The sequence below is a fragment of the Anabrus simplex genome, chromosome 9 (genome assembly GCF_040414725.1).
Source record: "Anabrus simplex isolate iqAnaSimp1 chromosome 9, ASM4041472v1, whole genome shotgun sequence".
Lineage (NCBI taxonomy): Eukaryota > Metazoa > Arthropoda > Insecta > Orthoptera > Tettigoniidae > Anabrus > Anabrus simplex.
The window spans coordinates 1,808,791-1,835,007 of record NC_090273.1 but is presented as its reverse complement, the minus strand read 5'-3'; the positions used below and the strand labels follow the sequence as shown (position 1 = coordinate 1,835,007).

Sequence of the window (26,217 nt, the reverse complement as noted above, 5' to 3'; positions counted from 1 at the left end):
ATCAGTTGTTATACTTGCCCTAAAAGTCAGGGGCTGTGTGAGGGGCCCGGGTTCCATTCCCGGTCTGGCGTGAGCTCGCCCTGCAAGACCTCGGGAAGGCACACACCATTTATTTTTATAGATTTGAAAGAGATTAATTTGGTTCAGATGGGCGATCACAATGTGCTCTGCACTGGGCCGCTTTTCCCATTGCATTGACTCTCCGTGACGTTCACATCGTATGTGGATGTTATTTTACAAAAACTGTCCGGCTCCATGGTTAGCGTGCTGGTCTTTGGTCACAGGGGTCCCGGGTTCGATCCCCGCCAGGGTCGGGAATTGTAACCATCATTGGTTAATTTCGCTGGCACGCGGGCTGAGTGTATGTGTCGTCTTCATCCTCATCACGCCGGAGCGTCAAGACCTGCATCTAAAAGCCATACGCAAGGAACACCGGACCTTTGGGACAAAGAGACGTTATCAAGAGACAGGTGGTGAAGTAGGGGGAGTTGATGGGTCGTGCGTGCCAGTGCCGTGTAGCTCATTGCTGTGAGCCATGCTGTTCCAGGTCGCACTGCTGCTCTGTTCCTCGCGACTGGCACGTGAGTACTTGTCTCCTAGAGTTGACCAAGCAACAACCATCTTCCCACGGATGGGTGTGCATTTCTCTCTGTTCTGTGTTTTACTACTTGTTCGCAGTCAAGAAAACATTTCGTAATACTGTGTAGAAAATGAGAGCCGTTCCAGCTGCTGCTCTTGGAAACAAATAACGTTTAAAAGTTCAGATTTGTGTCACAAGCACACTAACTCTTACAACCGTATGGAAAAGCCTCTTAAAACGGGTCTGAATAGTGTGAGTTTGATCGCCCTACCTGTTCGAAAAATGTAGAAAATGTCACTTTATGTATTACCTCGTATCTGGGGCAATATGAAATCTACAATGGGCGCCCTCTTGTTGCAGACAAGTATTCTATCAGTCATAGTGTGATGCTTTCAGAGCCTGTTCCTAATTTAATATTGTCCTTTTGAAAAAGACTGGTAGGGTAAGGTGCCCTAAATATGATACAAAATCATAAAATATGATGTTATTCTAAAGTCAAATGAATGGAGTATAACGTGTAATTTAAGAAATAGTTATTTAGGTAGGCCTAAGATTTATAAGCTGCTTGTCAGAATTTGGATTTTTTTAAATTAATTAATCACAGTGATATGGCCTATTTAGCCCCTTGACTGAATTGTCAAGCAGGTGGTTGTGATAACTGTTTTAAGAGGAGGTACAACTAGACAACCATCCTCTATATAACATTAATCAGAGGGAAAAAATTGGAAGGGATCCAACACTTCGAATAGTGAAGACAAGGGCCACGAAAGGCCTAGGGCTCGAGTGCTTTAATACCATCGGGGTCGGAAAAGAACAAGATTTGACCAAGGGAGGTCGGAAAGGTAGTTGAAAGTGAGGAGCCTGGCACAAGTAAGTGGAAGCAATGCCAGAACTCCACTAAGCGCTCCGTGGTTGCCATCCCATGCTCCAAAGTTCAGAGCCCCTGGGGCCCCTTTTAGTCACCGCTTACGACAGGCAGGGGATACCATGGGTGTTATTCTACTGCCCCCACCCACAGGGGGCGAATTGTCAGGCATCCTGGGCCTTCGGTTCAGAGGGCCCCAGGTTCGATACCTGGCTGGGCTGAGGATTTTAACCATATATTATTAATTCTTCTGGCTTGCGGACTCGACTGTTTGTTTGTGTTTGTCTTAATACACTTCTCTTCATCTACATATAGCGCACCGCACTACCAACCACTACAGTAATATCCAATAGCGACTACATCCCTCCACGTAGGGTTGATATTAGGAAGGAGGTGCCCGCTGTAAAATTCAGCCAAATCCACATCAAGTACTGACCCCAATAAATTGGAAAAGAGGCCAGCAGGAAGAAGAAGTGATATACTTATAATTAGCCTAGAAAAAATAAAAGTGATTTATATTTTGTACTGAAAATTATACAGTTTTGTGTAAAAAAAAATTATGCAAATGTGATTTTCATGTTGATACTTGTAGGCAGCAACTTGAGGTCTTAAAAATGAGACGGAGGCTGGAATATATGATATACTTGTAAGTTATACCTAATTCATTTTTATGTTGTTGTTTTTTTCTGGACATTTAACATATGTTATAATCATTGAAGAAACATCCTTAGTTTTCAAATAAAATAATGTGGATAAATTGTTTTTTTTTCTTTTCTGAAAAATCAGGCTGTATAATTTTTTGGGAAGTTTTGGTTGTGTCTTTTTTTAAAAAGGATGCCTTACCCTATAAAGTGCTCAGTTTATATAAATATTGGTTCAGTTTTAAGTCTCTGAAACAACTCTCTGTTCTCTAGTGTATGTTAGAGATAGGCCTGTAAGTTAGTGTCCAAGTTTTGAGATCATAAATGTAATTTAGAAACACAAAATAATCTATACAGGACAAACTGTTGATGAAGGAGTAGAGAAGTTATTTCTTTTTTATAATTTAAAACTATAACTGTAATCATAATTTCAAAATGCATTTATGGGACTTTACTTTTGTAGATTATGAGACCATGTTCTGTTGAAGTGAAATAATTGAGGTTGCTGCCCACTTTCTCATTCATTCAGTATTTCTGCTCTCAGAACAGGACCTTAACCTCATTTCTTTCCAAGGTAGGCTACTTTTGTGCCTTTACCTTCAGATTTTATCTTTCTCAAGCCTGTCTTCTTGTTTTATCCTTGGTCTTTTAAAGATATCTTCCTTGAGAATAGCAGTTACGCTGGTTGCTTTCTCAGTCATTCATTTTTGTTGTGTTTGTGAATTTCATCCAGCTCCTGACTTGACATATCAGAAAAGTGAACTGAGGATCGTCAGCATTCTTCTTAATGTGCATGAAAGACTCAAGTTTTGAATTGAGGTGATGTGCATAAAATTGCCCACCCCTCATTTGAAGTTGTTGAGTTATTGAAAGGATTGTTTGCATAAAGTAAATAGTTATGCTTTATTCACACAGTCCTAAATTTTGGTTTAAGTTATCCACAAGCCTGTATTTTACTACCTAAGTTAGTGCTATCAATTTCGGTTACATTCATTTTGCTTAAAACTGTAGTAGGCCTACGATCCATTTATTATCAAAAGTTATTTAGAAGAATTTATAACAAGAAAATTATGTAATTTCATGGAGAAGATATCAACAGTTCGGTACTCAGTAATGCAGTTTTTCCTTTCTGTTTTTAATTACATTGAAAGTGGGTTCAAAACCTACTGTTGGCAGCTCTAAAGATGGTTTTCTGTGGTTTCCCATTTTCACCCCAGGCAAATGCTGGTCATCAAGGTCATTGTTGCTTCCTTCCCATTCCTAGCCCTTTCCTATCCCATCATCGCCATTAGACCTATCTATGTCGGTGTAACGTAAAGCAAAATTATTATTTTTTAAATCACACTGAAGTCCAAAAGTGACACTGATGTAGAATATGAGATTTGAACAAAACGAAACACAGGGATATGACCATAATAGCCTGGCACAAATATTTATAAAATACAGAATTTACAACATAACCTGCATTTACTGCTGAGTATTTCTTTGTCACATTCCATTAAGAGAGTGTACTTCTGTGGACTGCCAGTTGAAAGTCAATCAGTCGTCAGTGACCTGTATTTAGGGTGGTCGCCCGGTTGGCAGATTCCCTGTCAGTTGTTTACCTCAGATTTACATAGCATTTTCTTAAATATTTTCAATGAACTTTGAAATGTATAACATTTCCCTTGATAATTTATTCCAATACCTTACTCCTCATCCTATAAATGAATATTTGCCTCAATCTGTCCTCTTGAATCCCAACTATATCTTCATGTTATGATCTTTCCTACTTTCAAAAGCTCCACTCAAGCGTATTCTTCTACTTATATCATTCCACGCCAACTCACCACTGACAGCTCGAAACATACCATATAGGCCTACAGGTCATTATCCTCATGGTTGTTCCGTACTGAATGATGTTATTCACAGCAATTATAATAAGTATTTCTTATCCACCTATTCAATACAAATCACCTTTATTGGTATTTATATTTTTATGTGAAATTAATAACTGGTTTGATAGCAGGCAGTTTGGGTTTAGGAAAGGTTATTCCACTGAAGCCCAACTTGTAGGATTCCAGCAAGATATGGTAGATGTCCTGGATTCGGGAGGTGAATTGGACTGTATCACGGTTGACCTGTCTAGGGCATTTGATAGGGTGGATCATGGGAGACTGCTGGCAGGGGTGAGTACAATTGGACTAGACGGGGGAGTGTCTGAGTGGGTGGCTCTGTTTCTGGAGGGTGGAACTTGGAGAATTGGAGTGGGTGAGGCTTTATCTGTCCCTGTAAAAATTAAGAGGGGAATTCCTCAGGGCAGTATTATTGGACTTTTGTGTTTTCTTATATATATATCAATGATATGTGTAAGGAGGTTGAATCAGAGATGGGGCTTTCTGCGGATGATGTTGTTCTGTACAGAGTAATGAATACTGTAAGTTACAAGATTGTGAGCGACTGCAGAATGACCTCGATAATGTTGTGAGATGGACAGTGGGCAATGGTATGATGATAAACGGGGATGAGGGTCTGGTTGTGAGTTTCACAGATAGGAGGGGTCCTCTCAGTTTTAATTGCTGCGTTGGTGGGGTGGGAGTTCCCTTTGGGGATCATTGTGGGTGCCTGGGTGTTGGTGTGAGGAGGGATCTTCATTGGGATAATCACATAAATGGAATTGTAAATAAAGGGTACAGATCTCTGCACATGGTTATGAGAGTATTTTTTTTTTTTTTTTTTTTTTTTTGCTAGGGGCTTTACGTCGCACCGACACAGATAGGTCTTATGGCGACGATATGAGAGTATTTAGGGGTTGTAGTAAGGATGTAAACGAGAGAGCATATTTTTCTCTGGTGAGACCTCAACTAGAGTATGGTTCCAGTGTATGGGACCCTTACCAGGATTACTTGATTCAGGAACTGGAAAATATCCAAAGAAAAGCAGTTCGATTTGTTCTGGGCGATTTCCTACAAAAGAGTAGCGTTACAAAAATGTTGCAAAGTTTGGGCTGGGAAGACTTGGGAGAAAGGAGACGAGCTGCTCGACTAAGTGGTATGTTCCGAGCTGTCAGTGGAGAGATGGCGTGGGTGGACATCAGTAGACGAATAAGTTTGGATGGTGTCTTTAAAAGTAGGAAAGATCACAATATGAAGATAAAGTTGGAATTCAAGAGGACAAATTGGGACAAATATTTGTTTATAGGAAGGGGAGTTAGGGATTGGAATAACTTACCAAGGGAGATGTTCAATAAATTTCCAGTTTCTTTGCAATCATTTAAGAAAAGGCTAGGAAAACAACAGATAGGGAATCTGCCACCTGGGCGACTGCCCTAAATGCAGATCAGTAGTGATTTTATTAACTTTTCAGCGACGAGCACGATAAGTTTTATAGCAGGGCGCGGTAAGATAGTCTGTAGTTAGCACATGTAGCGGGCTGTTGTACTTCGGCCTGATTATACCATTGACTGTGTAGCGTCCGCTTGTCACCCGGCGGAACCGGGGTCGATTCCCGACCGAGTGAGGGATTTTTTCTTGTAAATGATTAATATCCCTGGCCTGGGGACTGGGTGTTTGTGTCACACTTACACGAAGATTCCTCTCAAATGGTCAAAGTAGTGCCAACAAATAGCATCTCCGCTAAAGGAAGGAATTAGCTGAGCTGTCATATTTTGGCTCTTTTATCGGTTTTTTTTTGTCATTTTCAAGTAATGTTTCATATGAGTTTTAGTTTTTGGTCATATTTTTATCTTTTTATTCCATTCTCGCATCCCCGTGACGGTGGGGCCGCTAGAATAACACACTCGTTTAAGTGCGGCCAGTATCCAGTATTCGGGAGATAGTAGGTTCGAACCCCACTGTCGGCAGCCCTGAAAATGGTTTTCCGTGGTTTCCCATTTTCACACCAGGCAAATGCTGGGGCTGTACCTTAATTAAGGCCACGGTCGCTTCCTTCCCACTCCTAGCCCTTTCCTGTCCCATCGTCGCCGTAAGACCTATATGTGTCGGTGCGACGTAAAACAACTAGCAAAAAAAAAAAAGAATAACACACACGGTATCCCCTGCCTGTAAGAGGCGACTGAAAGGGGCCCCAGGGGCTCTGAACTTTGGAGCGTGGGTTGGCGACCACGGGGCCCTTAGCTGAATCCTGGCATTGCTTCCACTTACTTGTGCCAGGCCCCTCACTTTCATCTATCCTATCCGACCGTCCTTGGTCAACTCTTGTTGCGAGTTGGCCGTGCGGTTAGAGGCGCGCAGCTATCAGCTTGTATCCGGGAGATAGTGGGTTCGAACCCCACTGTGGGGAGCCCTGAAGATGGTTTTCCGTGGTTTCCCATTTTCGCATCAGGCCGCTTCCTGTCCCATGCTCGCCATAAGACCTGTCTGTGTCGGTGCGACGTGAAAGAATGTTCTTTTCCGACCCCGACGCTATTAGGTTTGCGAGGGCTTCACGCCCTTCGTGGTCCTTGCCTTTCTTTGGTCGATACCTTCATTTTTCGAAGTTTCGGATCCCTTCCATATTGTCTCTCTGATTAGTTGTACTTCCTCTTAAAACAACACTCACCGGGCGAGTTGGCTGTGCGCGTAGAGGCGCGCGGCTGTGAGCTTGCATCCGGGAGATAGTAGGTTCGAATCCCACTATCGGCAGCCCTGAAGATGGTTTTCCGTGGTTTCCCATTTTCACACCAGGCAAATGCTGGGGCTGTACCTTAATTAAGGCCACGGCCGTTTCCTTCCAACTCCTAGGCCTTTCCTATCCCATCGTCGTCATAAGACCTATCTGTGTCGGTGCGACGTAAAGCAAAAAAAAAAAAAAAAAAAAAACACTCACTACCACCACATCTCGTAATCGTTGATTGGCTGAATAGTCAGCGTTGAGGTTCAGAGGGTAGCGGGTTCCATTCCCGGCCGGGTCGCCTCTGATTAACTATTGTGGCCTGGGGACTGGGTGTTTACACTATACTACCAACTGCCGCAACATCCCTCTATAGAGGGAAGGGCGACACAGTTCGCCCCTGCGACCCCACACATGTCGGTAAAGCGGTAGAAAAATAATAATAATAATAATAATACGAGAATGTTTTGTGAATTAGGAGGGTAAACTGTATACAAAGTGAGAGCCTCTAATGAAGTGACGTCCTGCGATGTTGAGTGCCAAGTCAATGTTGCGTGACGATCATTGCTATTCACCCACCCATCAAAATGTGTCGAGAGTTATCTCTGGAATGAGTAATTAAATATAAAATATAATAATGAAATTAATATTATTACTGAATGTTGTAGATTGTACAAGTTGTTAATTGAAACAGCGGCAACATTCGAAAATGTTTCTTGTGATATGTTCATACATCGTCAACACTTCGTTTAACAATTTCCTTTACGTCCCATCGACACAGACAGGTCTTTTGGCGAGCATGGGACAGGAAGCGGCCGTGTCCTCAATTAAGGTACAGCCCCAGCATTTGCCTGGTGTGAAAATGGGAATCCCCGGAAAACCACCTTCAGGGCTGGTGAAAGCTGCGCGGGCAACTCATGACAAACACTATGTTTTGGAAGCCATCAACAAGGCACGCACTTCTCTCTGTGGAGGGTGAGGCGGTTAGCAGGAATCGAACCCGGGACGACAATAACTACTATGTTGATGGACTTAGGAAAGGCAGGAATCATCGCGTGGATACGCCACCAGCATGTCGTGACACAATAGTACTGAGATCACTCATTCACCAAACTTCATAATTTACTGCTCGACCTTTAATGTGTGCTCTTGAATTTCAACTTTATCTTCATATTATGACCTTTCCTACTTTTAAAACCCCTGCTCAAGTTTATTTGTCTACAAATCTTATTCCACGTCATCTCTCCACTGACAGCTCGGAACATACCGCTTAGTCGAGCAGCTCCTCTCCTTACTCCGAAGTCTTCCCAGCCCAAAGTTAAAAGTGTCTGACGTTTCCCTGACTGCTGTCTAGCTCCCCCTGTAGTCGCTCACAATCATTTACTTTTCTAACATTATCCGCAACTATCTCAAATTCCAATTATTTACTCATATTATGATTCATTTCTATATAAGGAAACATGAAGGTCCAGTTACACTGACCTGCGGGACACTTCACCTCCTGTACTCCAATTCTCTGAGTTATATTTTCTAGAAATGTATCCACCATTTTATCTAGTCCAATAGTCCTCGTTTTTGTCAGTAATCTCCCATGATTTACCCTAGGTCAATAGCCGTACAGTCCATTTGACCTGAATATAGTCCTACAAGCTGCGCTACACCCGAACTGCTCTCTAACAAATCAGTAATACATGTCAAACTGACTGCCTGAAATTTTCCGCTTTATGTTTGTCACCCTTTTTCTTGTACACAGAAGGTGCGGGCTTACATGAAATTTTCATGAGAAGGAAGAAAGTTTACACTTTAGGAAATTGACTGTTACATAGTTAAAGATTGGAACCTTCCCCTCGAGTTCAGTCTGCGGAGATAACTACAGAGATAGACAACTGGTGGCCATTACCTGGTCTGGTGTTCTGCCTGCCGAAGAATGAGGACCCCCACCTCCTCTCTTAACACGCTCAGTAATGCGACGATCAATAGACAAGTTAACTCGAAAAGGCGTCAGCTTTTATACCCGAGAGGAAGGTTCGAGAAGGCTCTGGACTAAATCCGGACACACCCTCTCATTTTAGCGGACAGACAAAAGGTTACAAGAACCCCATGATTGGCTGAAAATTAAATACACAAAAATTATGATTGGCCAGACTGCCGAGCTGGCGGGATGAGTAAGAAGTGTGTAAAACCTTGAAGTATCAAAAATAAGGAAAGTCCACTTTGCACCAGAGTGCATGACCAAAGTTTTTGAATCGCTACTTCTAGGGAGAAAAGTCCTAACTTCTTGAAATACTTGAAGAGAAATCCAGTCAGTTTATGAAACCTTAAAATAACATATTTAGTAGTGACATCTGGTGATCTTGCACTAGTTGGTTCAATTTTTGTGTGATAGATAGCGTTCTTCAAGGTGGACAATGCCCCGACAGAGGGGGCAACTAATAGTGGCGAAATTTACCAATGATAATGACAATACAGACATTTACCCCGAACTGAGTGACTCAGGTTCGATTCTGACTCAGTCCGGTGGAATTTGAAGGTGCTCAAATGCGACAGCCTCGTGTCAGTAGATTTACTGGCGAGCTTTTAATTGGAAAGGTCCAATCTGGAGGCACGGTTGTGGCAGATATTGCCAAACTTAAAGAGTCGTTAGAACTTCCTATTTGCATCCCAGTGTTTGAGGAGAAAGAAATTGATGAGGCTTTATCCACTATCACCGAACTAGCGTCTGTAGTTAGTTTTTTTGAAGTGAGTGTTCCATCTGCCAACCAGTACAGCCACTTCTATTATAACGTCAAAAATTCAAAGTGTCATGGTTTAAGAAGCCTTTCTCGTCGTCAGTCGAGATTTCTTCCGAGGACGCAGAGCAGAGTTTTCTGCGAAACGTAAAGAATTTCACCGTGTTTTCTTGACACGGCATAAGCCCAAAAGCCTCTAGAGTATAAGTACGGGCCGTGAAAGCATTAATGGCGATATCTAAGGTAGCTTTTTCTAAGCCTTCTATGTCATTCTTAGGGCATATTGTGTCGCCCGATGGCGTTTCCATTGACCTTTTCAGAACACAGGCTATCTCCTAAGGACATCAACTAGCTTTACTTCTGCCTAAAAGTGGAAATGAACCTCACGCAATTCTGGAAAAGACACCTTGTTTCACACGTTAATACAGACTCAGATACAATATTATTCCTCAGAGTACCATCGTGATTATCGGAATAATAGTATTCTTCGATACTATAAATGAAACATGATGAAATCAGAGAATAAATAAGTGAGTGACTCAACTGCCTCCTGTAAGTCCACTCTCCTTGTTCATTAATAATAACTGGAATGTCCTTCCTGGAACCTGATTCTGCCTTAAAGTATCCATTGCTCCCTAAAATTCATATGGCTGTCAGTTATGTTTGCCATCATGTTATCCTTCGCTGACCTTTTCGCTATATTCTATCTCCTGGTAAGCACCTTCAACGTCTCCTTACTCCCGCAAATATTCCTAACTCTACTTCTTACTAATCTTCACTTCCTCCTTAATATCTTTTTTTCGCCGTTTATAACACACTGGCGGAAAAAATACCCAAACACCAAGAAGGGGCTGTGCTGGATTAACGAACGTTGGTACGTCACGTCTGAGATGTGACGTTGATTCAAATTTCCCGCAAATCGTATTAGCGTGGCGCTGGTAGCGACACGTGACCTTTTACATCAGGTTTGTACTGTGCAAGAGCGTTAGTTATCTGTGACATTGGACGGAGTGACTGTCAGTGGGTCAAGAATGGCTTTACGACAACAAAGAGACCAGTATCAACAGCTCACTGCGGTTGAATGAGGCCATATAATAGGGCTATGTGAAGGTGGATGTCCCTTCCACGCTATTGCTGAACGACTTGGTAGAAATGTCTCCACTGTACATGCGTGCTGCAGCAGTGGTCACGAGAAGGTACGCTCGCAAGAAGACCGGGCTCCGGACGTCCCCGTGGCACCACCGAGAGGGAGGACCGCCATATTCGGCGTACAGCTGTGGCGCAGCAGCAATTCGAGCGGCAGTTGGTACCACAGTGACGCAACGAACTGTTCGAGCCAGACGCCCTGCGGCGTGCATTCCACTTACCCCAAACCACCGCCGTCTGTGACTTCAGCGAGAGCTCATTGGAGGATGGAGTGGAGGTCCATTGTGTTTTACAATGAAAACCGGTTCTGCCTTGGTGCCTATTATGGCAGTGTGTTGGTTAGAAGGAGGCCAGTTGAGCGCCTGTCTGCAGCGTCAACACACTGGACCTACACCGGGGGTTCTGGTCGGGGAGCACTCTCGTGGTTATCCGACAGATCGTGACTGCAGCGTCAACACACTGGACCTACACCGGGAGTTCTGGTCGGGGAGCACTCTCGTGGTTATCCGACAGATCGTGACTGCAGCGTCAACACACTGGACCTACACCGGGAGTTCTGGTCGGGGAGCACTCTCGTGGTTATCCGACAGATCGTGACTGCAGCGTCAACACACTGGACCTACACCGGGAGTTCTGGTCGGGGAGCACTCTCGTGGTTATCCGACAGATCGTGACTGCAGCGTCAACACACTGGACCTACACCGGGAGTTCTGGTCGGGGAGCACTCTCGTGGTTATCCGACAGATCCTGACTGCAGACGTGTACGTCCGTGTGTTATGCTGCTGTTCGTTACTGCCCATATGATCTTATCTTTCTATTTCTCTGAGGTTATGCCATACGCCTGGTTGTTTGTTAATCTAATATTGTTTCTCTGACTCAAGTGTAACTTATTCCCTAACTTGACAGATGGCGACTGTGTGCCATTTCAATTTCCTAGATTGGTTCTTCTCGACCAGCTTAGTCTTTATAACCTCTTTGTTTAAAAAAATTCAAATTATAACAAGAGGAAAATGGCGAGGTGTATCTGCGATATGTGTATCGTGTGGTACACAGAACTCTTATTTATGATGAGATCTTTAATTTTCTCTGTCCGCACATCTGACCTTTTGCGCTGTATTACATAATAGGTACTTTATTATTCCTTTCTTATGTTGCTTAATCAAAATGATTCCCCCACTGTCCATACCCCTACCGCAGACTCCGCTGACCAAACTGACCCCCCTTCACTACTCACCAGCACACCCACAAGCATCTCCATTCCCCCCACCCCCGCACCACCCCAACCCCAGCACAAACGCAAACAGAAGTCCGGATTGCAGCTGAACTATCCACGGAAACAGCTAACAATCTGACCACACGTAACTCAAGTACACAGACCAGGAAAAGGCGAGCCAAACCTTCTCCTAGGTCACCACCAAAGACAACACAACATACTGCCACACGAACTCGAACCCGCACACCTACCCATCCCACCCTAGTTACACAATGCTTCAACTGCCTGAAATTATATAAATCTGCTGCTAACTGCACAGAATCTGCCCGTTGCAACAGATGCGGTGGCTCACACCACCATTCTGTATGCAGGGGAGCACCCGAAATGCGCGAACTGTGAAGGCAGTCACGCAGCTTCGTATCCTGGCTGCCCATATTTTAAACAGGCAGTAAGGAAGCACTACAGACTCCAAAAAACACTAACACTCTTCCCCCATCTCTACTTACCCTCAACGTCACTCCACCATCGAACCCCGTACCCTCCCTAGCCTCTGCATACCAGGCAAACCCAAGCACATATAACTTACTCCAATTCTTACTCCTAAACTTACTCACGAAGACACAACCTAGCCCCAACCATCACTACATCCTAAAACAAGTCCTAACCGAACTCCCCCCCCCCCCCCACTATTATACTTCCCGCCCAGTAAAAGACATGAAAAGTTCTCACTTCCTAAAAATTTAACACCTCGCTCCTTAAATACAACACCTTGGCCTCAAACTACCACATCTCAACCCAAAAGCACTGGAAAACGAAAACCGAGGCGGGAGCACCATAAATGCTGCATACACTAATTTAACACCTGCTATCAAATTTATCATTGATAAATTAGCGCCAAATATACGGCATAGCCTTTTGCAATCTCAAAAGCAATACTGGGCAAGGCTAAATCTAGCCATATGACGTATTCCCGGATAACATCACTGTGTCAAACCAGTCATGAAAAGAAACATTCGAGCGCCCGGTTAAATATAACAAATTTAGTACGAACAATTCAAAAATTACCCCTCCCCCCATCTTAACTTTCATTCAGACCATAAATTAACAAAACACTTACTATTTAAACCGCATATATACTACTGATAAAAAAATGACCGGCAGAGGAGCGCTTAAGCGCACCGGTGTCGGTAGCTCACATACCACCTATCTCGGAGATAGGTGGCTCATACGGATGACCAGGCCTTTCTTATGTTGCCAAGGCTAATGCAACTTAGCGTTTCTGTGATCTCTTTTAGGTTGTTTCTTAATTTTCATGGCCATGTGATCTTCTTTTAATTTACTCTCCTTATTTTATTCATGCTGAGTAAGGAGGAAAAGGTACTGCAAACCCGTTTCGTGTGCATGCATGAGTGACTTGATTTTGCTGGATGCGTAATGTCTGTTCTCCTCCTGCGTATCACCTTTGGCTTAGCTTCTATTCGTTTTCACATCCCCTGCTGATACGAATGTATCCTACAGCGTATATGATTTGATATTCCGTTGGATTGGGCGACCCTTCGCTTGTGCATGAGGGGACTCTCTTATTTTATGCCTGTGTGTAGGCCTATGTTAAATTGTGCTGCTGCAAATCTACCACAGTGTGTCTCAGTTTTATCTTTTTATTCGATACCTTGGACTGTCGGTCTAACGACTGTGTAAATGTTGGGTTTGTACTGTCTATTGTGTCTTTCCCTTACTGACACAGTATTTCTTATTTGCTTGGGCGTTTTGTTCCCGCGTTTGTTAAATGCTTTGGGTCCATTTTATTATATGGGGATCTTTCTCCGTTACTCTTGTTTGGTTCTCAGAGATCACGTTTATTTCTGTGTCGCCATGGCAACGTCGCTATAATCTCCTTGTTTTCCTTGGTTTACAATCTTTGGGATATGTGCCGCTTTCTCGATACTCATATTCATGGAGTCTCTCAGGAAAAATAAAATTTCTTCCTTGGTGATTGTCAAAAGAGTAATGTCTTTACGACTCGAGACTGATAAGTAACCTTTTCCACCTTTCTCATTTAATTGTTTTGAGGGCTGTTTGAAGGAGAAATAATAAGGAAAACATATTATTGTACTTTCTGTATGCGGCAACCATGTCTGCGATATGACAAAAAGTGGATTCAAATGAATAATGAAAGAGATGTCCATAAAAACCAAATATCCTTTCACGCTCACTCACGTGAGTTGTGTATTTGTTGCTTCCTGTAATTTATGTGTTTTCTTTATTTTGTTTTTGCTTTGCCTTAACCCAAAGATAATTTTAATAAACGCCTCTTTACACTACTGAGTTTCTGTCTTGGTTTGCCTTCCTTAAGAGAGACCCGGATCCAGTTCCCGACTAGTAAATTGTCGGTTTTCACCGATCCTACGGTTTGTGTAGTGGGTGGTGGAACAGCATTCCCGGCGGTGCTTTAAAACAAGATAATGCGCGCCCCCAGGGCACAGTTCTAAAGAGCCTGCTCGATCCCCGATCTGTCCACAATCGAGCACGTATGAGACATCCACAACCGGCATTCACTGTCCGACCAAGTGCAACAGGCATGGAACTCCATCCCAGGACCTGTACGGCACAATGCAAGAGTCAGGTTATTAATGGACCAGCATGGCACATTTGCAATGGCTTTTCTCGCGCGGATATTAACCTGTAATCTTGTACCTTTAATGTCCGACTCGTTGGCTGAATGGTCAGCGTACTGGCCTTCGGTTCAGAGGGTCCCGGGTTCGATTCCCGGCCGGGTCGGGGATTTTAACCTTAATTGGTTAATTCCAATGGCCTGGGGGCTGGGTATTTGTGCTGTCCCCAACATCCCTGCAACTCACACACCACACATAACACTATCCTTCACCACAATAACACGCAGTTACCTACACATGGCAGATGCCGCCCACCCTTATCGGAGGGTCTGCCTTACAAGGGCTGCACCCGGCTAGAAATAGCCACACGAAATTATTATTATACCTTTAATCAATTAAATATGTTACCTCGACAAAATTGCCGAAATTCCCGCATTCTACATTCCTTATTTCATGATGTTTGCATATTTCTTTCCGCCAGTGTATAACTAGGACGTAAGCCTGTCTGCGACAGTCTATAAAATAACTGGAAATTCTAAATGAACTATTAATATATGTGTCACGAATAAATGTTACCCTTTCCAGGTTTCATTGGGCATTCGAATGAAATCAACACAGGTATTGTAGTTATATTGTAGCTCGGAGAAAGCTGTACAGGACACTGGAGTGGGAAGACTTATCCCAGCTTATCCTGCTGACTTCTTGATTGTGACAGATGAGGCAAATTTTAGAGGAAATTGACTCCATTTAAGAACGAGTGATATACCCGGATTCACAGGTGCTACATCTATTCTTGGAATAAAACATATTCTTCCTGAAGTTAAGTCCGTCTGAATTTCTGCATGAACGATATTTTTGTCTGCTTCCGTATATTCAATCGCGTTCCATTGCTCACAACACCTGCATTAACTGTGAAGTCAGTGATAATGTACGTTATTTGGTCACTTATCATGACTTGGATGAAAAGAAGAACCAAATGAATATAGTAAAATATTTTTGAAATACTAGTTTGTTTAATCTCAATATTACAATTTGGCCTAGTTCTCTGTTGTTGTTTTTTTTTTTTTAATTTTAGAAGCCGTTCATTGAAGTTAAATCTTAATTGTGGACCATAAAGTAGAAAATGTAAAACTTGACTGGATAACGTGAATACTGCCAGTTTCGTCTTCCTCGTGGAGTTTTAGTACGGTGGATGGTCGGCTCATTTAACAATTGTTGATTTAACGCACGAATACCATACAACCTTTGACCTTCGAAAATTCTTTCAGGTGAGACCTCGTGCCTTCATGGACGAGATGTTCTCCCTACGGGTTTCTGGTGAAGTGGCGGAGTGTAAACTCCACAATCGATTATGTTAGGCAAATGATCAACACGGTGATAAACATCAGGAACAGCCTAAATATAAAATTATTTTGTCGTGTCAAAAAAGTAATTAGTGTTTAAACTGTGGAGAGTATTGATGTTGATAAACAAACATTGGGAGACCAGGGCAAAATGATCTCTCTAACTTAAATTTATGCGGATAATGCATGAACATCACAGTACGTTAAGGACAATTACACATATGTTTAGGTGCAAATTAGCCGTTCCTTTTTTGAATTGTATGACGTAAATACAACACAGAATAAACCCATTTACTAATGTAATTGAGATGATAATTTTGCCCCGAGATCTGGGACAATATGATCTCTCTTTCTACTTGCTTCAAGATTTACTCTTTGCCATGTTTGGAACAATGTATTAAATATCTGGGGAGAGCCAACACCTCCTAGATATAAGGCCTCACAACCGTTCTGGGAATATAGCGTGACGTCACCACGCTGTTGTTAGGCCTTATTATCTAGGAGGTGTTGGGAGTGCAGAGGAACATAATATTATATAAATTAAATTATTCAGAAATGGGTTTATCCATTTATTCATCACAAAGTGCAAAAACAATGTTGAATAATTGTTTTCAAGAACACATAAAATAATAAAAAACATAAGGATCATCTTTCTAAAGCTTAGGCCGCTATTAGCAGTCGTTAGAGAGAGAGAGAGAGAGGTGTTCTATGATGAACTTTTCCTTGCTCTTCTATTCATAATGAAAAGCCGAAGGTTAGGAAAATGCAAAAACATCCTATGTTGGTTTCTCGACTGACTAGAGATTATACATTGGTTAACGATCTAACCAATTTTTTCAGTTGTCGCATGTCGAAATCGTCATTTTACTAATTGCTTGGGCATATAAAATAAGATACAGGACTAAAGAAGCGTTTCATAGCAGAAGAAGCTCTGAGGTAAGTCATGACATAGTCGTTACTTTGTTTCTCATAATAAATATTTTACAATTAACCGTAATTTTGAAAAATCTTGTTATTGGAATTCATCACAAATTATTTTAGTTAATCATTAGTAACTGACGAGGTTGACCTCACTTCAGTGAAACAGGCTACATTAGTTATTCACGGCGCTGTTTCTTTCTAACGAAATATATCTATATATATAAAATAAGAGTTTTGTCTGTACATTGCTCAGAATTTGAAAATAATGGCATTTCTGTATCGGTCATGTCCATAGTAACAAGAAAATGCACTTTTTACTTTTCCGTAATTTCTGTCTGTCTGTCTGTATGTATGTATGTACACGCATCACGAGAAAACGCTTGAAGAGAATTTAATGAAAATCGGTATGTGAAGTCGGGGGATGAGCCTCTGCAATCTAGGCTATAAATCATTTTACTCACGCTGAGTGAAATGGTAGTTTAGGGGAAGGCCTAAAATTGAATTCTCAACTATTTATGTTATTAGTGGTCTAATGAAAATCGGTATGTGAAGTCGGGGGATGAGCCGCTACAATCTAGGCTATAAAACATTTTACTCACGCTGAGTGAAATGGTAGTTTAGGGGAAAGCCTAAAATGTAATTCTCAAATATTTCTTATTAGAAGTGTAGTCGATGAATGCTAGATAACTAAGGTTATATAGTATTAAATTTCCTATTATTCATGTCTTATACATTGTTACCGTACTGGCTATGATCACCAAGGTATTCATGAATTTGAATTTTTGTTACTAAGTCCATATCAGCGCCGAGTAGCGAGAAAATGGGTAAACAGTATTTAATGAAAATCGGTATGTAAAGTCGGAGAATAAGAAACTATTTACGGTATAAAATATTTTACAAATCACAGAGTCGAAAGAAAACTAAATGTGTAGGCCTACAATATAGAAAGCCCATAACACTGATCAACAATAACATTACATTGACCATTGTTTGTCGTGATGTGCTTTGTGTCTTCTGTTGCCCCTCATCTCCGGTAGATAGGATTACTGCTGCGTACAGAGTACTTTTTTAATTTGATTTCCGTCGCACCGACATAGATAGGTTTTTATGGCGACGATGGGATAGGAAAGGGCTAGGAGTGACTTAGGCCTTAAGGTACAGGCCCAACATTTGACTGGTGTGAAAGTGGGAAACCACGGAATACCATCTTCAGAGCTGCCGACAATGGGGTTCGAATCCACTATCTCTCGGATGCAAGGTCACAGCCGCGCACCGCTAACCACACGGTCAACTCGCCCAGTCGTACAGAGTGTAACAGCCTGCCTGAATATTGAAGGGAAGTAGCTGGGGAGTTAGATAACTTTCTTCTTTAGCATACCATTCCTCTGGTTTATAAATTTTCTGATACTACTGGTACGTAACACACTGGATCATCATAGCATTCGGGCTATTCAATCCCTACTCTGAGGTACTGATTGGAATGAACAGTGTGCATATTTAGCGGAATAATGACAGATGAGTGTTCATGGCAATCTGCGGACTGGTCATCCCAGCTCTCGAACTTTGGACTATTAGATTGGCACCGCAATCTAACCGCAGCACTGTTCGTTAAAAGTGATAAAACGTGCGTCTTTCCATTTGATCGAGTATTTTATATGATAGCATTACTTTTAATCGCTACATTCATACTTACGTTTTTGTAATGATTTCAGTTGATTCAGTTGATTTCAGTTAGGAAAACCACAAAGTCAGTCTTTCTGAGAATCCCGTAGCGAAGCACGGGTACATCAGCTAGTTTAAAATAATTCTAATTAGAAAACATGTTATTTTACATAAAATTGTTTCTGCAAAAATATTTACTTTGGGATGAAAATAATTTTAGTAACTAGCAGTAAATAAGTAAGTAAAAACAAACAACTTATGTTTATTGTACAACTTGAATTAATGTTAAGTATTCTCTCTTATACAATACTGAAAAAACCTTGTGTCGATAATATTTAAGATTTTTCTAAATAAAACTTGAGGTCTACAAAACGTTATTTGCTCTTCTATTTACCCAATCCATCTGAGCTATAATTCACTAATGTGGTAAGACAAAGAAACAATGGTACAAATTTAAATGATGTAGAATTTTTATTGTTACACCTTTCTACAAGTAGTTTAAAAATTACCTAGAACACTCTTCTCGTCCAGGGGTTTATCGTCGATTTCTGGAATGAAGTTCTTTCAAATGATCTTCCAAAAATTCAGTTTTCTACTTTGTAAGTTTCAATACTGGAATCTCAAATGGTCGGTTTTCTTTCAACCTCAAATATTAATTCTTTAGAATTTACTCGACTTTCTTTTTTTTCTTTTGACAAACTGCTTATCGCCGCACTAACACAGATAGGTCTTATGACGACGATGGGATAGGAAAAGGCTAGGCGTGGGAAGGAAGCGATAGTGACCTTAATTAAGGTAGAGCCCCAGCATTTGCCTGGTGTGAAAATGTGAAACCACGGAAAACCATCTTGAAGGCTTCCGACAGTGGGATAGGTACGTGAGCCACTCGCTGTACTTGTCATCTCCTTCATTTATTGTGCTACTTTATTCCATGTTCAATATCACAATATGGTATTGCACATGTCACTCTACCACCAACAACGTAATGAAATATGTGCGTGGAGAGCACAAGCTCGAGTGCGCGCGCAGCTACATCGGGCGATGCCCCGTCACGCATCTGCGCAACTACGAGTCGCCAGAGCAGTTGCTCACTTGCGCTACTAGTCGCCCGCGGCTAATAGGCTCCATTTTATCCAATGGTCCGTGACACGCCGGAGCAACTATTTGCGCCACTAGTTGCCCACGGCTAACAGCAGCCTTAGTGCGAATTATTTTCTGTTCGGAGTATCACAAATGAATTCATCGTCATCAGCACATTGTTTATGAGCCCACTGTTTGCACTCTGACACAGGCACAGATCGTATAATGCGACCAAGGACCACGGGGGATGTTTTCATTCCCCTTCCCGAAGGGAAGGGGCGGGCCACCTAGAATGTTACGCCTTCTCTCTGGCCAGGAGATTTGGCGGGGTTGGGGGATTTGGATGTGTTGGATGATTAATACGGAGGGAGCTTATGGTTTGGTGATGTGAGGGATTGGCCTCTTGGCTAAGGTGCAGTGTCTGTCCTTTTGCTTTTTATTGATTTCTTACAGTGTTACATACATTAGATTAGTTTACAAACATTAGTTGGATTGCATTGATAGACTTATCTTCTAATGGTGGTGCGGTTGTTCGGGAGGAATAGTGGGGCGATTTGATGGTAGAAGGAGGTGATGTTGGCTAAGGAGGTGAGTAGGAGTAGAGGGAGCTGGGAGTTTTGATGTGTGTTAGTTGGGAAGGGTGGGGGGGGGGAGGGATTGGTTTTGGGTTGGGTTAGGTTGGGAGAGGGTGGGTTGTTGAGGGGGGGATCGTGAAGGTTCCACCCGGTGGTGCTTCCCGAAGAGTTGGATCCCGTGTTGTATGAGACGTTGGGTTTCTTCGGGAAGCTGGGGTTGGAGGCGTATCATGAAAGTTGTGGATCCTGGTGGCTTTATTCAGCTGAAGGCCCGTTCGCCGTAGTTCTTGTATTACCAGTTCTGTTGGGATGGCTGGGTTGACGCCTCTGATGACGTAGCTGGGGTTGTTGTTGTTGGTGCTGGTGGCGGTGGCGTTGCTCTGTTGGTCTCGAACTCGGGAGCTGGTGTACTTGGTCTGCTTGTTTCCATGGTCTTGTTGTGAATTTCTTCGTCAGTCGTTGGCCGGGTTGGACTGGGGAGGGTGGTGGGGGACATCATGATGGGGGAGGAGTGGGCCATGGTGGTGGTGGTTATAGGAGTATTGGGAGAGCTGCGGGCGGGAGTGGTAGCCATTGTGGTGGTAATGGTAGTGACTGAGGTGGTGAGCGGATGGGTTGATGGCTGGGGAGGTGGGATGTATGGCGGTGTTCTTATTGGTGGTGGCTGGCGAGGTGGCTGGGTTCCCGGTTTCCGTTAGAACTCTTTTTCCAGATGTGCTGGGCATGGATCTGTGGTGAAATATTTTCCAGAGATGAATATTCCATTGATCAGCGCCTGGCGGACGTCTTGTGGCGAGGCTAGTTCTATCAGGAATTGGTCCGTTGGTAGGCCGTTTTCCAGTAACCTGGTAGCGTCGGTGGCTGCAACTCCGTGGGTGCGGAGCAAATGGAGGATTATCTCGTCCGTGGCGGTGAGATCTACGTGAGGGAGGCCGACTTCCAGTTTGGTGTCAGGCCCAGTTTTGCTTTGTTGTCACGGCTAGGGCACTGAGTTAAAGATGAAGTGTTCCCTAGCCGTATTAAAAGTGACGTAGATCGATTCTGCATGTTGAAATGTCTACCTACCACCGTCGTGCTGTAAACATAAGCACGTGCTCATGTTGATACCAACCGTAGAACGCCTCCGCGGATACATCAAAGTAGATCGTTAGACAGGTCATAGCATAATACAATCCTACATGCACGATGTCCAAAATTTCTCACATGATTTCAGTCGGAATAATAAGCAAGAATCGATGCGCTGTCATTGGCTAATGCAAACCGAAGAATGCTGAGAACCCATGCCCTCGTGCTTGAGCCGCCATTTTGTATGTCTAGCTTCTGTGGCGTCGTCCGTTCGCTAACCTCAATAACATCGTTCGCGAAGGCACGACCATTCGCTTCCACTGAGTTGGTGTGGATCGTGGTAAACGGATATGTTGCGCGTAGAAGTCAGGACATAACAACTGTAATGTGGCGTATCTTCTATCACGTGGTGATGGGAGAGCTGAGATTCTGTGAGTCGGATGGTCTGTGCGATATCCAGCAGCAGTGAGAAAGAGGAGTCCGACTTGTAACGAGTTGGTCCTTTATCAGATTCTAAATAGGTAAAGTACTTTATTCAATTTTCTTTAACAATGCTTTTTCAAAACTGTAACTTAACTCCCTTCTAGCGTTCACATTTATTGAAATATTAAATACCGTATTCAAAGTGTGAATGTGCCACTGTAAATGATTTCTTACGTAATTTATTTCTTTTCTGAATTGTTAAATGTCCTCGCGGACAGTGAGTATAATTTGCTTTGTAATCCAGATGATGATTGCACTTCAACTACGTGTTGCCTGATGTAATGAGGCTCTCGCCCGCTCATTCTCCAGTCAACGTGAAGTTCTCGGTTCTCTCGACGACTGCGCTGCTTACCTGTCCATTGCTCTAGACTTTCCGCCGACGACAGATTGTACCTGCGCGAATATCTTTCGCTAAACTTATCGTGGAAACAAAACAATGTGAACAGGGAAATGAAATGCAACAAAGTCGGTAAAACTCGACAGCCCCTTGGTTCTCTGAGTGGAAGGAAGGAAGCTTGTACTTTACTTGACTTCACGTGCAATCCAAAACATTTTACCTCGAAAATCTCAAATGCATTAATCAAGAATCGAACCCTACCCGTCTTGGTGAGAGACGGTGGTGTTGATTATTGTTTTAAGAGGAAGTTACGAAGAAGTATGATCACCTGATCGTTTTGCCCCATTTGCTCCTGTCACAGAAAATGCAACGCAATGACTAAATGCCATATGGTGTGGGCGAAAGGAAGCGCCACCAGGACACTGTGGAACACAAAACAATCAGTTACGGTACCTTAGATCAAGATGGCTTGAAAAACCGTTTTCTTGTATGAAGTTTCTCAAAAATGAAGCACAGCGAATCTAAGTCGCAACACAGAACTGACCTCAGCTGAAGACCTAGCCTTCGAATTCTCCACACGATGGCACCACCAATCGAGCGATGGTCGTTTTGCCCTGGGGATATAATAAATGTTTTGACATTTCTTCTATTATCAATCAATCAATCAATCAATCAATCAATCAATCAATCAATCAATCAATCAATCAATCAATCAATCAATCAATCAATCAATCAATCAATCAATCAATCAATCAATCCTGATCTGCATTTAGCATTTAGGGCAGTCGCCCAGGTGGCAGATTCCCTATCTGCTGTTTTCCTAGCCTTTTCCTAAATGATTTCAAAGAAAGGGGAAATTTATTGAACGTCTCCCTTGGTAAGTTATTCCAAACCCTAACTCCCCTTCCTATAAATGAATATTTGCCCCAATTTGTCCTCTTGAATTCCAACTTTATCTTCATATTGTGAGCTTTCCTACTTTTATAAACGCCACTCAAACTTATTCGTCTACTAATGTCATTCCACGCCATCTCTCCGCTGACAGCTCGGAACATACCACTTAATCGAGCAGCTCGTCTCCTTTCTCCCAATTCTTCCCAACCCAAACATTGCAACATTTTTGTAACGCTACTCTTTTGTCGGAAATCACTCAGAACAAATCGAGCTGCTTTTCTTTGGATTTTTTCTAGTTCTTGAATCAAGTAATCCTGGTGAGGGTCCCATACACTGGAACCATACTCTAGTTGGGGTCTTACCAGAGACAAATATGCTTACTCCTTTACATCCTTTATACAACCCCTAAACATCCTCACAACCATGTGCAGAGATCTGTACCCTTTATTTACAATCCCATTTATGTGATTACCCCAGTGAAGATCTTTCCTTATATTAACACCTAGATACTCACAATGATCCCCAAAAGGAACTTTCACCCCATCAACGCAGTAATTAAAACTGAGAGGACTTTTCCTATTTGTGAAACTCACAACCTGACTTTTAACCCCGTTTATCAACATATCATTGCCTGCTGTCCATCTCACAATATTATCGAGGTCACATCTCCTGAAGCTGCTTGTAGCAGTGCGAAGACACCACAGAATATAGGAGGGAGGGAGGGAGGGAGGGATGCAACACATCTTTAGCCTAGGGACCCGCACACACTAAATCCAGCTCTTGGCTGCAACATGTGAACAGTTAGTAAACGTGCCCAGTGAAAATGGGGGTAAAGAGTGTATTGCTATACATCTCCTGGAGCTGCTTGTAGCAGTGCGAAGACGCCGCCAGAATACGGGAGGAACGTAAAGGACATATCTCTTCTTTACCCTTTGTTTTAATTTTTATGGCAGAATATTTATAAAAATTTTGTGGGGTCCACAACACACTGTAAACCCAGTGGGTAAAGAGTCAATTGCTACTCACCTATCAGAGCTGTTAACGGCAGTGTGAGCAGCATGGGACTGGGAGCAGAGCCACACTCACACAGGAAGTCTTCAGAGTGTTAGATTTCTTTCAAGCTGGTACCTGAGCTAGTCTACATTCCAAAAGTGAAAACCGCAATATGCCCAGACTAATTTCTAATGCTTTTTGTTTATGTCCAAGAGAAATAGGTGTGGGGGATGCTCCAAGCAGAAGCTTGTGCAATAGTGTCGATCGACTATCAAACATTTTCTTCCGCTCAGATGTGCAGCATATGGACAGATGTTATGAATAGCACAGCACCATCGTACGATGATACATCAACCCAACAAAAATTGCAAACATACTGCATAAGGTGTAGATGTTGTGTCCTAATTGAGGATGTGTTTATAAATTAGCCATGTGTGTTGTGCTACCAAATATAACACATTTAATACTATTCATGCTCAGCATCACGAGTCAAATCCTACTGTACTGGGTCCTCCATGCTGTGGTAAATTATGAGCCAGTCATATTTAGCCAACTGTAAGACTATAACTCATCCCTCTCAACGGCTTATCTCCCATGTTTATTTTCACTACTTTCAACATTAAATATTAATCTGGGCACATACTGTTTCCACTTTTGAAACGAATATTAGCTCAGCCACCCACATGCTAATTTTGTATTGAATCTGAAAATAATGCCTGGAAGATCTCCCTTGTGAGTACTATCACGGTGTAACACCTATCCAACCATGCAAACAAGAATTGACAATTTGATAACAATGCTTCTCTTCTACAGAATCATCTTCTTCTTCTACCGCTTTTCCCACATCTGTGCAGTCGCGGGTGCGAACTGTGTTGCACGTGTGGATTTGGCCCTGTTTCACGGCCGGATGGGCTTCCTAACGCCAACTCTATATGGAGGGACGTAACCACTATTGTGTGTTTCTCTGGTGGTTGGTAGTGCAGTGTGCTGTCTGAGTATGAAGAGTAAAGTGTTGGAATAAACACAAACACCCAGTCCCTGGGCCAGAAGAATTAATCAGACGCGATTAAAATCCCCCATTCCAGGACCCTCTGAACCAGCCAATGAGCCGGACTTCTCTTGTATGGAATAGTCCCTAATAATGCCCTAAGTTCAGCACAGTAGTGTGCCCTGAATGCAGGGCCCTCACTCGCCATGGTGAGCTGGGAAGGATCCAAATAAGAGAGGAAATTCTCATGTAAGTCTCTCAGTCCATGAATATTGCCCGACCTCCAATGCAGAGCTGTACCATAAATTTGGAAGTCTCTCAATTATTATGCGAAAGCACTGTCTCATGTTCTGACTGCAAGATGTGACACAGGATAGAGGCACAACTTGTAGGTACAGTACATAAACTGCAGCCAAAAGAATTTAAAAATCTGTGTGCACAGAATCCAGAAAGTAAAATCAATTCACAAGCATGGGCAAGCAATACACACGTGTTTCTTGAACGCAGGGACAGACAGCATACTGTCATCAAGGAACAAAGACAACAATGATCAGAAAAATGTAAAAAGTGGTTTCCACGACAGGCAGAAGCTAATGAGCTCTGTTAAATCCAATGGAAAGCAAATAGTACCGATAAGTAGAACCCTAGACTAGCTACTAGCCCTGGTGTTGAGAATGGCCTCAAAATGCCAGCCACAGAATACTCAACTTCCTCACACTGAGCAACTTTGTGCAACTGTGAGCTTAAATTCACAATAACAATCTCCAAAGTAAGATGGCAATTTATTAGTGGAAATAAACCACAGCACAGGATACTACTAGGATCCTCCCTCAGGAACATCACTATAAGCCGGGCACCATTTTTCTATACCAACCACAAAAGTATCAAGGAAGTAGCACAATACTTGTCTTGTAATCCCAGCCTACGGAAAGCTCATGATACCTTCAGCAGACTTTTCTCTTCCCTAATGAGACAATAGGACACTTTCTGCAGTCTGAAGAAACAGAAAATCCCAAGCACCCAATAGGTAAATGAATGTTAAATATGAACAGTAGATGAGTATCCACTCTATTTGAGTCACTCCCAGCATATAGACAAGTATGCTGTTATAACCATATCCATTCTTGGAACTGCCCTCAAGGTGTTTTGATAAACATTAGCTTTTTAACTTTTACCTGAATTAAAAAGGCAACACACTGATATGAAAAATCTAACATTTTCTTACCACCTGGTTTGTAGGATACTAGAAAAATTACCATTCTGTACACAAATCGAGCATATCACTACAAAAATACTTTCTGATGAATTATGAAAATAAAAGATGGGTTGTCCAGTACAGTTGGTGACAGTAGTGTGGAGCTGTCCTCGTGCTGCAGGGACTGACACCAAAATTTATCAATTTCAGCCAATAGCTGTGGCCGTTGCACGGTTTACAATACTCTCTAAGAACATGAACTTGTGTTCCCATCCCGAATGGAAGTGACCTGCACGTACCAACCC

At 42.5% G+C, this 26,217-nt stretch overlaps 1 protein-coding gene across 1 annotated transcript in view; it reads left to right on the top strand.

The window, feature by feature from the left end:
- Positions 1 to 482: 482 nt before the first annotated feature.
- The window catches only part of LOC136880974 (phospholipase A1), an 89,151-nt gene continuing 63,416 nt past the window's right edge, over positions 483 to 26,217 (top strand). The window contains exon 1 of the mRNA XM_067153541.2: positions 483 to 581. Coding sequence (XP_067009642.2) covers positions 536 to 581 — 46 coding nt within the window. The 5' untranslated portion in view covers positions 483 to 535. The remainder of the gene's footprint in view (positions 582 to 26,217) is intronic.